At 38.3% G+C, this 12,454-nt stretch overlaps 1 protein-coding gene across 1 annotated transcript in view; it reads right to left on the bottom strand.

Annotated features, from left to right (window-relative positions):
* noc2l (NOC2-like nucleolar associated transcriptional repressor) overlaps nt 1-12,454 on the bottom strand; it is a 49,817-nt gene that overhangs the window by 34,293 nt on the left and 3,070 nt on the right. Inside the window, exons 5-12 of the mRNA XM_079802117.1 lie at nt 6,692-6,806; nt 6,165-6,258; nt 5,998-6,076; nt 5,779-5,889; nt 5,547-5,660; nt 4,505-4,693; nt 3,275-3,414; nt 143-254 (exon numbers count right to left, since the gene is read on the bottom strand). Coding sequence (XP_079658243.1) covers nt 143-254; nt 3,275-3,414; nt 4,505-4,693; nt 5,547-5,660; nt 5,779-5,889; nt 5,998-6,076; nt 6,165-6,258; nt 6,692-6,806 — 954 coding nt within the window. The remainder of the gene's footprint in view (nt 1-142; nt 255-3,274; nt 3,415-4,504; nt 4,694-5,546; nt 5,661-5,778; nt 5,890-5,997; nt 6,077-6,164; nt 6,259-6,691; nt 6,807-12,454) is intronic.

The raw sequence follows: 12,454 nt of genomic DNA, 5'->3' as shown, positions 1-12,454 counted from the left end.
GCTGTGGGTACAGTTTTCATGCCCAAACCACGTCCACCCACACAGGAACCTGTTTATTCAAGGCAGCCTGGGAGATGCTAGGGAGACGCTAGGGAGACATCAGAATAGTGACTGTGATGATGGTGTGATATGCCAGTCTCACCTCAAGCAGGAAGGGCAGGGCGGGCACAAATGTCTTGGTGTTGCCAGACAGCAGGATGATTGCTTTGACACAATGTAGTCGCAGAGGGTAATACCGGGAGATGGGCACAAGCCTACAAATACACAAAAACATCATGGAGCCATTATTGACCTGATAAGAGTTTAACTGAATTTCAGTATGTAAACAAATAATGTGGATTTTTAGCATATATTTTTTATATATATGATTTTATCCTTTGTTAGATCTTCACATTTGATTTGCAGATGAAAAAGTAATGTAGTATTCAAAGCTGAAGTTCTGAGCTCAAGTTGACATACTGAAAACTGTCAACTTAAACATGGTTAATGCCGCCACCTGCTGGTAAAAACAGTCAAGTTCGTAACTAACAACGTCATTTAAAGGAGTATTAGTTCACCCAGAAATGTACATTGTCATCTTTTAATCACCTTCATATTATTCAAACATTAACCCCTTACACCCTGAAGGTATTTTTAGACTTTTTTTGTCTGAGTGACATATACAACTTTAAAGACTCATAACTCCAAAACTATAGTAAGAGAGTAAAATGGTAGGTATAATTTGTTAGAACACTTTTTATATTTTTAGAAAATATAAATTATTATATTTGGACTATATATTGCTGAGAAACTGCTGATAAAAAGCAATTTTTAAAAATATTTTTAAAATAATTTTACAAATATTTCTTATTTAACATTCAATAACTCAGGAAGGAAATAGGGCAGCAGAAAAAAATCTTTTTTGGTGATGTTCCCCTATATGTGGTCTGAATCTGGATCAAATTTTGTGGCGATATTATAAAGTAATCAAAAGTTACAGCATTTAGAACAAAGGTAGCCTTTTTGTTCAGTCCTTGACATTTACAAAACTGTTGTTTTCTGAGTGAAATACACAAATTTTAAGACTCATAACTCAAACTATAGCAAGAAGAGTCAAAAAGTATGTATCATTTGTTAAAACACTTTTAATATTTTTAGAAAATATAAATTATTATTACATTTGGACAATCTAATGCTGAGAAACTACTGATAAAATACATATATTATTACAATATTATGTAGATTATATTATATATATTATAAAATAACACATGATGGGTGTCATTTTAAAGCTTAGAATCTCAGCTTTCCAATGCATCTATCATCTTTGATAAATTAATAACGAGCGCTGAGTTATTCATCTAAACCGGAGTGTACCGCCCACGGTACACAGCTAGCACTTCTAGCTGCAATATAAAACATAAACAGCTATATACTTCAAACTGCACTGATAAATGCAGCATCTGTGAGGAATATCTCGTGATCGGCGTAATGGATTATGTTGATTTTGGACTCGGGAGCATCGGGAGCATCAGCTGTAAGTACTGTTGTGCCATTTTCAACGATCTGAGAACGTTTCACAAAGTTACAAGCATAGACAACAATGCAACAATAGCTTATTTAGAGTATGTGCGGCTGTTAGGTTTGAATGTGTTCTAGTACCATAAGTGATATTTTATGATCCGAGAGACGGATTATGGTGTCCTTATTTGGTCTCTTTTTAATCGTGAGAATCTGCTGTAAATAAGGATGTGTCATGTTTAACGATCGGAGAATGTTTCATGAAGTTACAAGCATAAACACGACTTTAGTGCAAAAATAGCATGTGCTCCTGTCAGGTTGCATGTACATAACTCCATAAGTTATATTTTATGATCCGACTGACGGATTATGGTGTCCTTTGTCTCTTTTTAATCGTGAGAATCTGCTGTAAATACGGATGTGTCAATTTCAACGATCGGATAATGTTTCATGAAGTTACAAGCATAAACGGGACTTTAGCACAACGATAGCATATTTAGCCTATTTGCGCCTGTGAGGTTATAATTCGATGAGTACTAATTTTGGAAGAGAGTGACAGATTACGGTGTTCTTGGTCTTTTTTTAATCTGCTCTAAATAAGGTTGTGCCATTTTTAACGATCGGAGCTTGTTTCATGAAGTTGTTGTCAGCAAAAACGCCAAGTCTAAGCAACTGTTATTTTTGTACTCCGCTCATGTGCTTCTGTGCTGTTTTTTGTGTGTCATATTTCAACGAGGGATATCTATAGATCTAAAAGACAGATGGGCTCTTTTTAATCGTGAGAATCTGCTGTAAATAATGATGTGCCATTTTCCACGTTTCATGAAGTTAGAAGTGAAAGACGCCACGTGAATGCTGCATCAGTATATTATTTACTTATGGGTCTTGCAGGACTTAACTTACAAAAACTCGCTAAAAGTTTAGTCAAAGCCCAAAACAATTAGGCTTGTTGTATTCTGCTCCATGAGACCTTTCAAATGACATATGACACATGATTATCTGAGCTGTATGATGCGATTGACACATTGCAAAACATAATACCCCCCCATAAATTATGATTTTTTTCATTTTATCAGCAAATAACTCATCACTACTTTGGAGATACTCATAATGGCTACATTCATTGTAAAGTTTAGACTCTAAGCTTTCAAATGACACCTATTCTGTGTTGATCAATGCAGTAGTTTTGAAAAATATGACAATTAATTTATTTCACAGCTAGGTGGCGCCCTCGGGCGGAACACTCCATTCTAGATTAACAACTCAGCACTCGTTTAGAGTATCCCAACATAGATAGATGCATTGAAAAGCTGAAATTCTAAGCTTTAAAATGATACATATTTTATGTTATTAGATTCAGTGGTTGCTTAGTAACACCCCCGCAATTTTTTTCCGCGGGGGGTGTGCCCGGGGCCGGTACACTTCGGGTTTAAGAGGTTAATGAATTTCTTCCTGACACCGTCAAGTTCCACAAATGACAAAAAAAGCACCATAAAATTGGTTAATTTGACTTGTGTACTTTATTCAAAGACTTCTGAAGCAATACGAAAGCTTTGTGAGGAACAGATCAAAATTTAAGTTTCTACTCACTAAAAATAATTATATTCAATACTCAGGGGCACTACTCAGACTTTTTTGTGTGTCATTTTTGGAGCTTGGAAGAATATGGTCATATTCACGTTTTTATTTCTGGGCGAAATAGCTCTGTACAGAGAGAGTGTTTTATGAAAAACTAATAAAAGGCAAAAAGTAAAAAAAACTAAAACAATCATACTTGATGCAGCCGATGATGACTTGACACAGTGGGTAGATCAATGGCTCCAAAACCTCACTGGGGTAAATGGTGCTCAACACACGACACCACAAATAAAGACAGTGCACATACTGCCAGTTATACACAGACTGAAATGTCTCCTGAAGAAACACAAAACAGAAAAATACAGATCAAAATTAAGCTGACAGCTGCAAATCAGGAATTAATTTCATTGTGAAAAGTGGGTGAATGAGAGTTTGCTAAAACAACAACTAACAAAGCTAAACAGCTATTGAAAAGAGAAAAAAATATTTCTGTGCGTCCACACTGCCGCCAGCGAGCGCGGCAAAATTCGCTCTGGTCGCCCTCCCAACGACGCTGTAGACAGATTCGTGAACGCGCTGACGTAGATCGAATGCTTGGTCTTTTTTAAAACTTTATCTAAAGGGGCCAAAGCAAACAATCATGTTGATCGGCATTTGTGCTGACTGACCACAAGTAGGGTATAACCGTATAAGTTAACCTAACCTTAACCCTTAATGTGAAATTAAATAAAAAACATTTTTAAACGATCGATGGAAAGAACTTAATTATAGTTACATGTTTGCTAACGAAATAAACCAATTAAAAGCCTTTTGTGTAATTTCTACATGCAGTTTATAATAGACGTTTGCTAGCCTTGGTCTTTAATTAACATTAATTTGTGTGCAGCCTACATTACATTAACTGTCCTGGTTGAAGAGCAGCATTAATGCAATTGGTCAAATCGGTGTTGTTTTGAGCAAATTAATTGTATTCCCGCTGAAAAACAAGCGCTTTAGAGCGAAAATGTTGCCTATAAATAGTGTTGCTTAACAAACCCGCCACCGCAATGATCAACCTCTCCTCCATTTTGCTTGGGAACAAATGTGGTCAGAACCAAAGTTTACAGGACAGCTTTCTCTGGAATCATCTCAAGCAGAGCACTTCTACATTACGTTTGGTTGCCGCCGAACCGCGTCATAGCTCATTACCATAAAGTTGACCAAATTTCAACTCTCCTCCATGACCAAAGCGTCCAAGACGCACCGCGCCGCTCTCGCCGGAGCTCTCAGGTGTGTGTGAACGCACAGTTTGAGATAACAAGCACTGATGAATCATTCACAATAAAATAAAGATTGAGAAAGTAAATATGGTCAATTTAAATTTGAATTTTAACTTCAAATAGTCATTTTTTTCCAACACAGAACAAAAGCGATCAAGACTAAATACCTTCTTCTTCAAATTCATGGCGTTCCTGAGGTGGATGGCTAGCTGACGGATGTAAATAAAGGCATGCTGGTAGGACACCTGTGTGTCCAGCGAGTACATCTCAGAGAGAGTCCGCTGCATGAAATTAATCATGGGAAGAGTGTTGGGTGATGTGAACTTGCAGTTCTTTACATAGGCGATGTACATTTGCTGCAAACAGAAATCTCACCATTAATAATGAACCATGGCAGTATTTCATCATTACAAATGTATCAATGTATCAGTTGAATAGTTTGTTTTTCACCTAATATACACTACTGTTCAAAGTTTGGGGTCAGTGCAAAATTAAAAAAGCATATATATTTATTTAGCAAGGAGACATTCAACTGATCAAAAGTGAAGATTTATATTTTGAATAAATTGTTCTTTTGAGCTTTCTATTCATCCCAACAAAACAAACAAAAAACACTGAAAATTTGTATAATGTTTTCCACAAACATAAGCAGCATAACAGTTTTAAACATTGATAATAATAAGAAATATTTGTTGCACCAAATCAGCGTATTAGAATGATTTCTGAAGGATCATGTGACACTGAAGACTGGAGTCAACATGCTGAGAATTTATATATTTTTTTAAATATATTAAATTATAATATATAATTATATAATATTATATAAATTATCTAACTGGTAGGAAATATACAGAAACGTAAAGTTATCAAACATTTCAGTCTTCACTGCATAAATTATAAATTAAATATATGAATTATTTTTAAAGCTACAGAGAAGTGCTCACTAACACAGATTTAGACAGATTTGTGAGCAATATTTGAGAGAAATAGGCCAAAAACAAAAGTGTTGCATTTATAAATTTGTTCAGTGTATATATATACATATAACATTTTTACATTATACATATTTTTGTTAACTCATTCTCTACCTGGTTTTTTTTTTGTTTGTTGAGAAAACAACAAAGATATGACAGCACCACTGTAATGCACATTATGGTCACGGACATTTAGTGCAAAAGAAAATCTCATAACTAGTGAAATAACACTTACCTTAAGAACAGAGTCTAGGTGGATTTCCTGTTTGTGCCGGCAGATTTTGTTGAGAGCTAGAAAGGCCAGGACCCTCACGGTCTCCTCCCCTGTGCTCCAATGTTTGATCAGGCTCTAGTGTCAAAAATGAAACACCACAGATGCTGAACTTTATTGTTTGATTAAAAAGCATCCATCTCAGTGCACTGAGCAGCATGTTGATTAGTTAGTGTCATTCATTTGTTGGGCTTACTTTGAGAAAGAGCCTGCACTGTTTTGGCAGACACAGGTAGTACGGCACCATCTGGTTGGCGTGACGGAGAACTGCAGCTATGACTGTGGACTGGGTTAAACTGGAGAGGAGCTGAGGAAGAAAAAAAACGACCACACATCATTTCATGTTAGCACTGAGATTCAACCACTGGAAAATGAATGAAGATTTTGTGGGGGGGAAACTGAAAAAGAAATTTACCTGAACAACACCAGCGATATACATCTTAATATCAATCTGATTTTTCTGCCATCTGGGACTTGAGGATGGGAGTGTTAATCTGAAAATACAGATGAACACAATGTTTTATAAAGAAATCTGACAAATTCAAATGTCCATCTATACAGTAGGAGGAGCAGGGCTGTTACTTCTTCTGGTCTTTCTCTGGAGCTTTGAGCTTCAGCATTTTGTGCAGAGCCGCATGCATGTCCTTTATACAGAACAGGACAAGGGAGTTGAACACTGTAAATAGAAAACAGAAAGAGGCGTGTCAGTGAGCACAGTAAACATACTCGTTCTGTAAGAGAGTACCCTGAAAAAAGGCCAGTACATACTCTACGAGAACAGAGAAAAAAGTTCTCGCTCCCAAGGCTGCAAGAACAAAATTACGTCATTTTGTTCTCTGAGCCCTGGTTTGGGAGTTCTCGCAGCTTGTTCTCGACACGTCAGCGGAGCAGAATTTTTTTCTTGTAGGTGTCTGAGAACTATTGTGTGATTGGTCAGAAAATTAAAGTGGGTGGGGTTAATGCGGGGAAACGGAAATGTTCGGCACCTGCTTTTCTCGTGAGGTATGGAATGTCATGGCCAGAACAAACTTTGTTCTTGCCACCTCCAGAAAATGAACACATTTCTTTGTTCTTGTGGAGTATGTACCAAGCTTAAGACGGTTAGTTACCCGTGCTGTCGGAGATGGTATAGCGACACAGCTCCTCAGTGTCGCCCTTCGTTGTAGCCACAGCAGCCTTGAAGGCTTGTGTGATGTCCCTAATCAAACTTGGTGAGGGCTCTTTCTGGAAACAAAAACATAAAAGAAACATGAATTAAAGCAGCTCCCAGGTGAACAACAACATTACAAACTTACAAAAAGCACAACAAATGTAAAGTATGTACAGTTGTGGTTTAAAAATAAATCTGCATTGTTTATCCTTTTGATCTTTCAACCAAAATATTTGCAAAAATCTAACCTTTCATTGAAGTAAAAGAATTGAAACATTACAAACATTATGAAATGTTTTCCTCCAAAACAAGCTGGCCACAATTATTGGCACCCCTAGAAAGTATATTTTAAAGGGCATATTGCAGGTTAGAGACTCCAGTGAGTCAATGTATAGAAAAATAATGTAGGAACTAGATTTTCTTTAAAATATACTTTAAAATACACTATTAAGGCTTTTGGAGTCGTTTTTGTGAGAAAATTTTACTTCCGCATCTAAAAATGCCAAAACCGGACGTGACATAACGAGAGGGAGTGCGGTGAATCTCAACGATAGGAAAACAATGGATCGCAATGACAGCTCGGACGCTTATTAATTGAGAATGAGGAGATACGTCATGGTCGTGGGCGGAGTCTGAGCCCTACACCATTCTGGGATCCTACGCTATCGGTTGCCAGGGGTAACATTGTAAGAGCGATACAGAGATCAGAGCAGGAAAGACGGCTCGAGGAATTATCATCGCAGCGTTTAAGCGGAGAAATTACGAGAAAACTTAGAAGAAATGGAGAAGAAGAGGTCTCTTACAGGGAGAAACTTACTACCAGCGCCAAGCTGAGGTATTTAGAGAAGCTGATATCAAAAACGTTGATCGTATACGAGCTGCCACGGCAGAACTCCGAACTCTTTACCACCTTGCACTGAAATGTTTCTATAAATATATTTCCTGTGCATTCTGAATAATAAATAAATATATCTCCCCACTATCCTGCAGCAGTCCAGTGCTCGTCCTCATTAGCAGTGTTTTTCTCTTACTGATCATATTTTATACCTGTTGAGTTTACATTTTTAAATTAATTTGACTAAAAATTTAAATGATCGTTTGTGTGCGCTGGTGCTTTTATTCCAGCCTTCTTAAGTAGAATGAATGCTGCTCGGTAACTTACGTGCCTTAAATGGATGTAACGTTAACAATATTAAATATAGAATTAATCTTAAACAGTGATGCACATAGTAGAGGAAAATAACAGTCAACTAGGCTAGGCCTACCTTGAATATTAATAAAGTGTTTTGGGCATAAACATGTTTATAACATACAGTGAGTAAAATGACTGACAATGAAAAATGACAGAATAGTGATCAACATGTTTAATACAAATAAATAAAGGTTTGTATTGATCAAGTGTCTCACACTTCAGCATCGCGATCATTAGTTTAGACCATGACTGACACCCTGTGGTGAAATAATGGCGTACGTTTACCAGCCGCTGCATTCTCAGATCGGCTTGGGTGGATTAAAACTTCATGTTCAGTTGAGTTTGGAAAACTATGTACATAGTAATCATCAGAACATCTCTTCTCCAGTCTCTGTCCGAATCCATTACCTGACGGACAGACCCCCAAAATGGCGGAAGGGGGGCGGGGCGCTGTGTCGTGACGACATCTCATTCTCAATACTCATATGGCAGACCACAGCCATACAATTATGACACACAATTAGGGACAGACCAGGATTAGACAGAACAACGATTACAGGAGACAGATTGAGTATTTATGTGAGGAGAAACAGTGGAGAACAGCGGCAGGTGTCTCGGAGAGAGACCAGTGTTAGCTAGATAAAGCTAGCTAACGATATGATCACTGTGCTCAGATCACAACACTGTACTGATTATTATCATGTATCAGGCAATAGCCAAGCTGGTAACGTTGTCATCTAGTAAGTTATTGATTTACTTACCAATAACAGAAACTTATTGGCTTGACCGTCAGGAAAAGTCACACTCGTTAATATCCGTTCACACTAAACGTTATGTGATATAACGTTAGCGGTTTCTCATCACGACTGATTTGGTAACTTACAAGACTCACGCCATGGTGCACAGTTCACGTTTTCTCCGAGCTACATCTCTGCCGGATCCGGGACCGTCACATCTCCCGCCGGCCGCCGAACCACAGACAGTAATGTTGTGTTATTGTGTTTATCCTTTATTCATTAATTCTGTATTATGGGTTTATTTCCTGCCGATTCACCGCTAGTGTGAGGATGTATATGACGTTATGAGTATGCATTTGAGTGAACTTGAATGTGCATACATGGCATGAATAAAATATCACATAATTCAGAACTTTTTTTCGAAAAAGTGTGAGACTGTATTCATTTGTGTTAAAGGGGTGGTAAACCACGATTTCACCATTCTAACTTTAGCTAACGTGTAATGTTGCTGCTTGAGCATAAACAACATCTGCAAAGTTACAACGTTCAAAGTTTAAAGCAAAGGGAGATATTTGCTTTTAAAGAAATCAGTTTCTAAGGACTACAGCAAACGGCCGCTAGGGACTACTACACATTCACCCAGGTTTTGCTGACATCACCAGGCCCAATATTTACATAAACCCCTCCTCCGGGGAATATGAAATAAGGGGGGGTGAGGCCATTTTGTATCGCGGCGCTGTTGTGGTATAGTTAGGCTGGAGTGTTGTTGCCGCGATGCAGAGGAAACGCTGTTATTTTCATCCGGATTGCAGGTCTGGGGTACTTGCTCTGTTCAGCCTTCATAGGGACGGGGGTGCGTTGCAGAGCGTTTAACATACAGCATGTTATATGCACGTGTGTGTTTGAGACAGCGGGGAATCAGGCGCGCGCAGGGCTCCCTGCATCCACCGTCTTCGCGATTTCAATGCCAGATTTGCACAACGTCAGCTGCGTGAAAAAAACACTGCCGGTGCGTGGATGCACGACGCGCGCGCTGCACATTTCACGGAGGACAACACACACTTCCACAAACTTCGCGAGTTCAATACAGGATATGCACAACGGCTTGTCCTGAAAGCTGGATTTACAAACAGAAGCTGTTCACAGGCCACAACCTGTAAGTCTGATTTATTTTTCATCGATGTGTTTTCCTGTAATAGGTTGTAGCAAGGAAGTAAACAGATGACAACGCTGTTCTGCAAACCAGTCTGTTAAATGCTCATTCATACTTAACGTTATCCGACGAACACCTAACGTTACAAACACTAACGTTAAAATCTCAACAGCGAACCTGGCATTAGTGTAAATGATTCTTTGATTAGAGCTTTTATGTATTGTTTATCTACAGGCTTGCTAAACATGGTTCTGTGTGTGATTTGGCTAACTTACTAGTTAAAGCCAGTGCTTAGTGTTTGTTTTGGGTTAGTTCTTGTGACAGATATTTGGCTATAATCGTTCTAAAAATACAAAAGTTAAAGTGCCATTCAGTAGCGATCATTATAGATCCGCAGTCTTTACTCTTGAGGACTGAACAGGTTCTGCTCGATCATCTTCACTCAAATGTTCTGGGTCTGATTCGGGCTCAGATTGGTGTGGTTGACGCCGTTGTTTCTAATACTGACCAAAGCACAGCCTCCGATAAAGGTAAGGGGCGTGACGTTTCCGACATACGTGCACTAGGCGTTTAGCGAATCACAACACACTGGGCCAGCTAACCAATCTGAGCCCATCGCGTATTTTTGAGGGACTGGCTTCATACAACCCGGAAAGCATCAGACCGTTTTACAAGGAGGGACAGAGCAGTGTAGAATAAAGGTCAAATATATGAAAAATAAGGCAATTTTTTTTAAAACGAAGCATGAACACATGTTACAGTGCACCCCACAAACACAGTCAAGCCTTCAAAAGAATGTGTTTTACCACCCCTTTAATGTACATACTTTGTATTCATTAATGTAAACACGACGGCAAAGAAGCATCGCGTGTGGATGTTTATTCATCCTTAGGCAAGCTACACACGAGCCGCGCCGAAAGCACATGCTAGAAATAGAACTAATGCGACACGCAAGTGTGTTGGAAGCGTTTCCAGGCAAAATAGAATAGGAAAAGCTGTTTGTCATTTTGACACGAATACATATTAATAAATGACATTTTTATGTGTGAAAGTCTCTAGGTTTTGACATAAATGCAGATATAATTGTAATTAAATTTTTTTTATATAATATAGATTTTCAAATATTGCACCTGCCAATGCAGAACAAAATATTTTGTAGCCTATTCGGCCGTCAATACTGCCGAGTGCTGACGTTGTCTTTGCTGTATCAGTAGGCTATATATTTATATAAATATTTATTTATATATTTTATGTTTAACATGAAGTATAGGCCTTCCACTACGTCACCTAGCAGCAGCGGCGCCGCGTCAGACACGCTTCTGGTGTGCAAAGACACAGAAAACGCCACGCAGCTGAAACGCAACAGAAACGGCACGCTTGCAGCGTGTAGCCGGTCTACAGATAGAAAACGCCACGCTCACGTCACGCAGCCAGTGTGTAGCCGGCCTTACATGAGTATAACAATGTTTGACTCCATCATATCGCCGGGATGATAATCCTCCGGTCTAAAGCACTATACACACCACCGTGTGTTTTGAAGCAGATGCGCGAAGGGAAGTCCTGTTTCTTCACCTGCACAAAACGCCACCAAGCAGAATTCCTAACTTTTTTTTTTTTAGGAAACCTGTGGACTCGATGCCCTGACAGGCTGGATAATAACTTACCATGACAATGATAAATTGGAATAGAAAAACTACCGAAAATACACAGACTCTACTGAATACCAACCTATTCTGCATTGAGCCAACGCAGAGCTCGACGAACCACTCCCTCTCGTGACGTAATATGACGCGATGTTGAAAAAAAAAACGCTTTTTCCAAGCGGCCAACGAAATGGCCACTTTATCTACTAAATTTGTGCTCTTATGTCTTTTTAAAACATTTTAAATCCTGCACTACCTTTTCATATGGTATTTTCATACAAGGTTATATAATAATCTCGAAAAAAAATTAACCTGCAATATGCCCTTTAATAAAGTTAAAGTTATTTTTTGACCACAAAAAGTACTCTCGTCACTTCATAAAATTACTTTTGAACCACTGGAATCACATGGACTATTTTAACGATGTTTTTCCTACCTTTTCTAACCCTTTCATTCTGGGCCTTAAAATGTTAATTAAATTGCTGTCTATGAAGGGGCCTGAGAGCTCTCGGATTTCATCAAAAATATCTTAATTTGTGTTCCGAAGATGAACAAAGGTCTTACAAATATTTTTTTTTCTACTTTTAAAGTAACTACATACAATACATTCACAATTAATAAAGGCATAAACGGCATGACTAATTCACACACGCTATCTCTCTTTCATTAATTGCCTTCAAATAACTACTCTCACGGTGCTAATTTATTAAACCAAGAAATATCCCACCTTTAATAGTCAAGCATATTTATAGTACATGCCTTGTTAGTGAGGCAAAAAACTTTTGATTTTAGGTCATATCGTCCAGCCCTAGTCTCTGTTCTTGCCCCAACTTTCATTCTACTGATTGGTGATTATTCTCTAGGAATAACAATTGCCCCCCCTTGTGTCAGTTTCAAAATATACAGCTAGCCATGTCATTGGAAAATGTACATTTTGTGGTTTTTATGCAGTTAAATTCAGGAACTTGATATATTTTCCATATATCGACTTTGAGCA

Source organism: Gobio gobio (assembly GCF_949357685.1).
Source record: "Gobio gobio genome assembly, chromosome: 21".
In the NCBI taxonomy this organism is placed as follows: domain Eukaryota; kingdom Metazoa; phylum Chordata; class Actinopteri; order Cypriniformes; family Gobionidae; genus Gobio; species Gobio gobio.
This window is presented reverse-complemented; position numbering and strand designations above follow the sequence as displayed.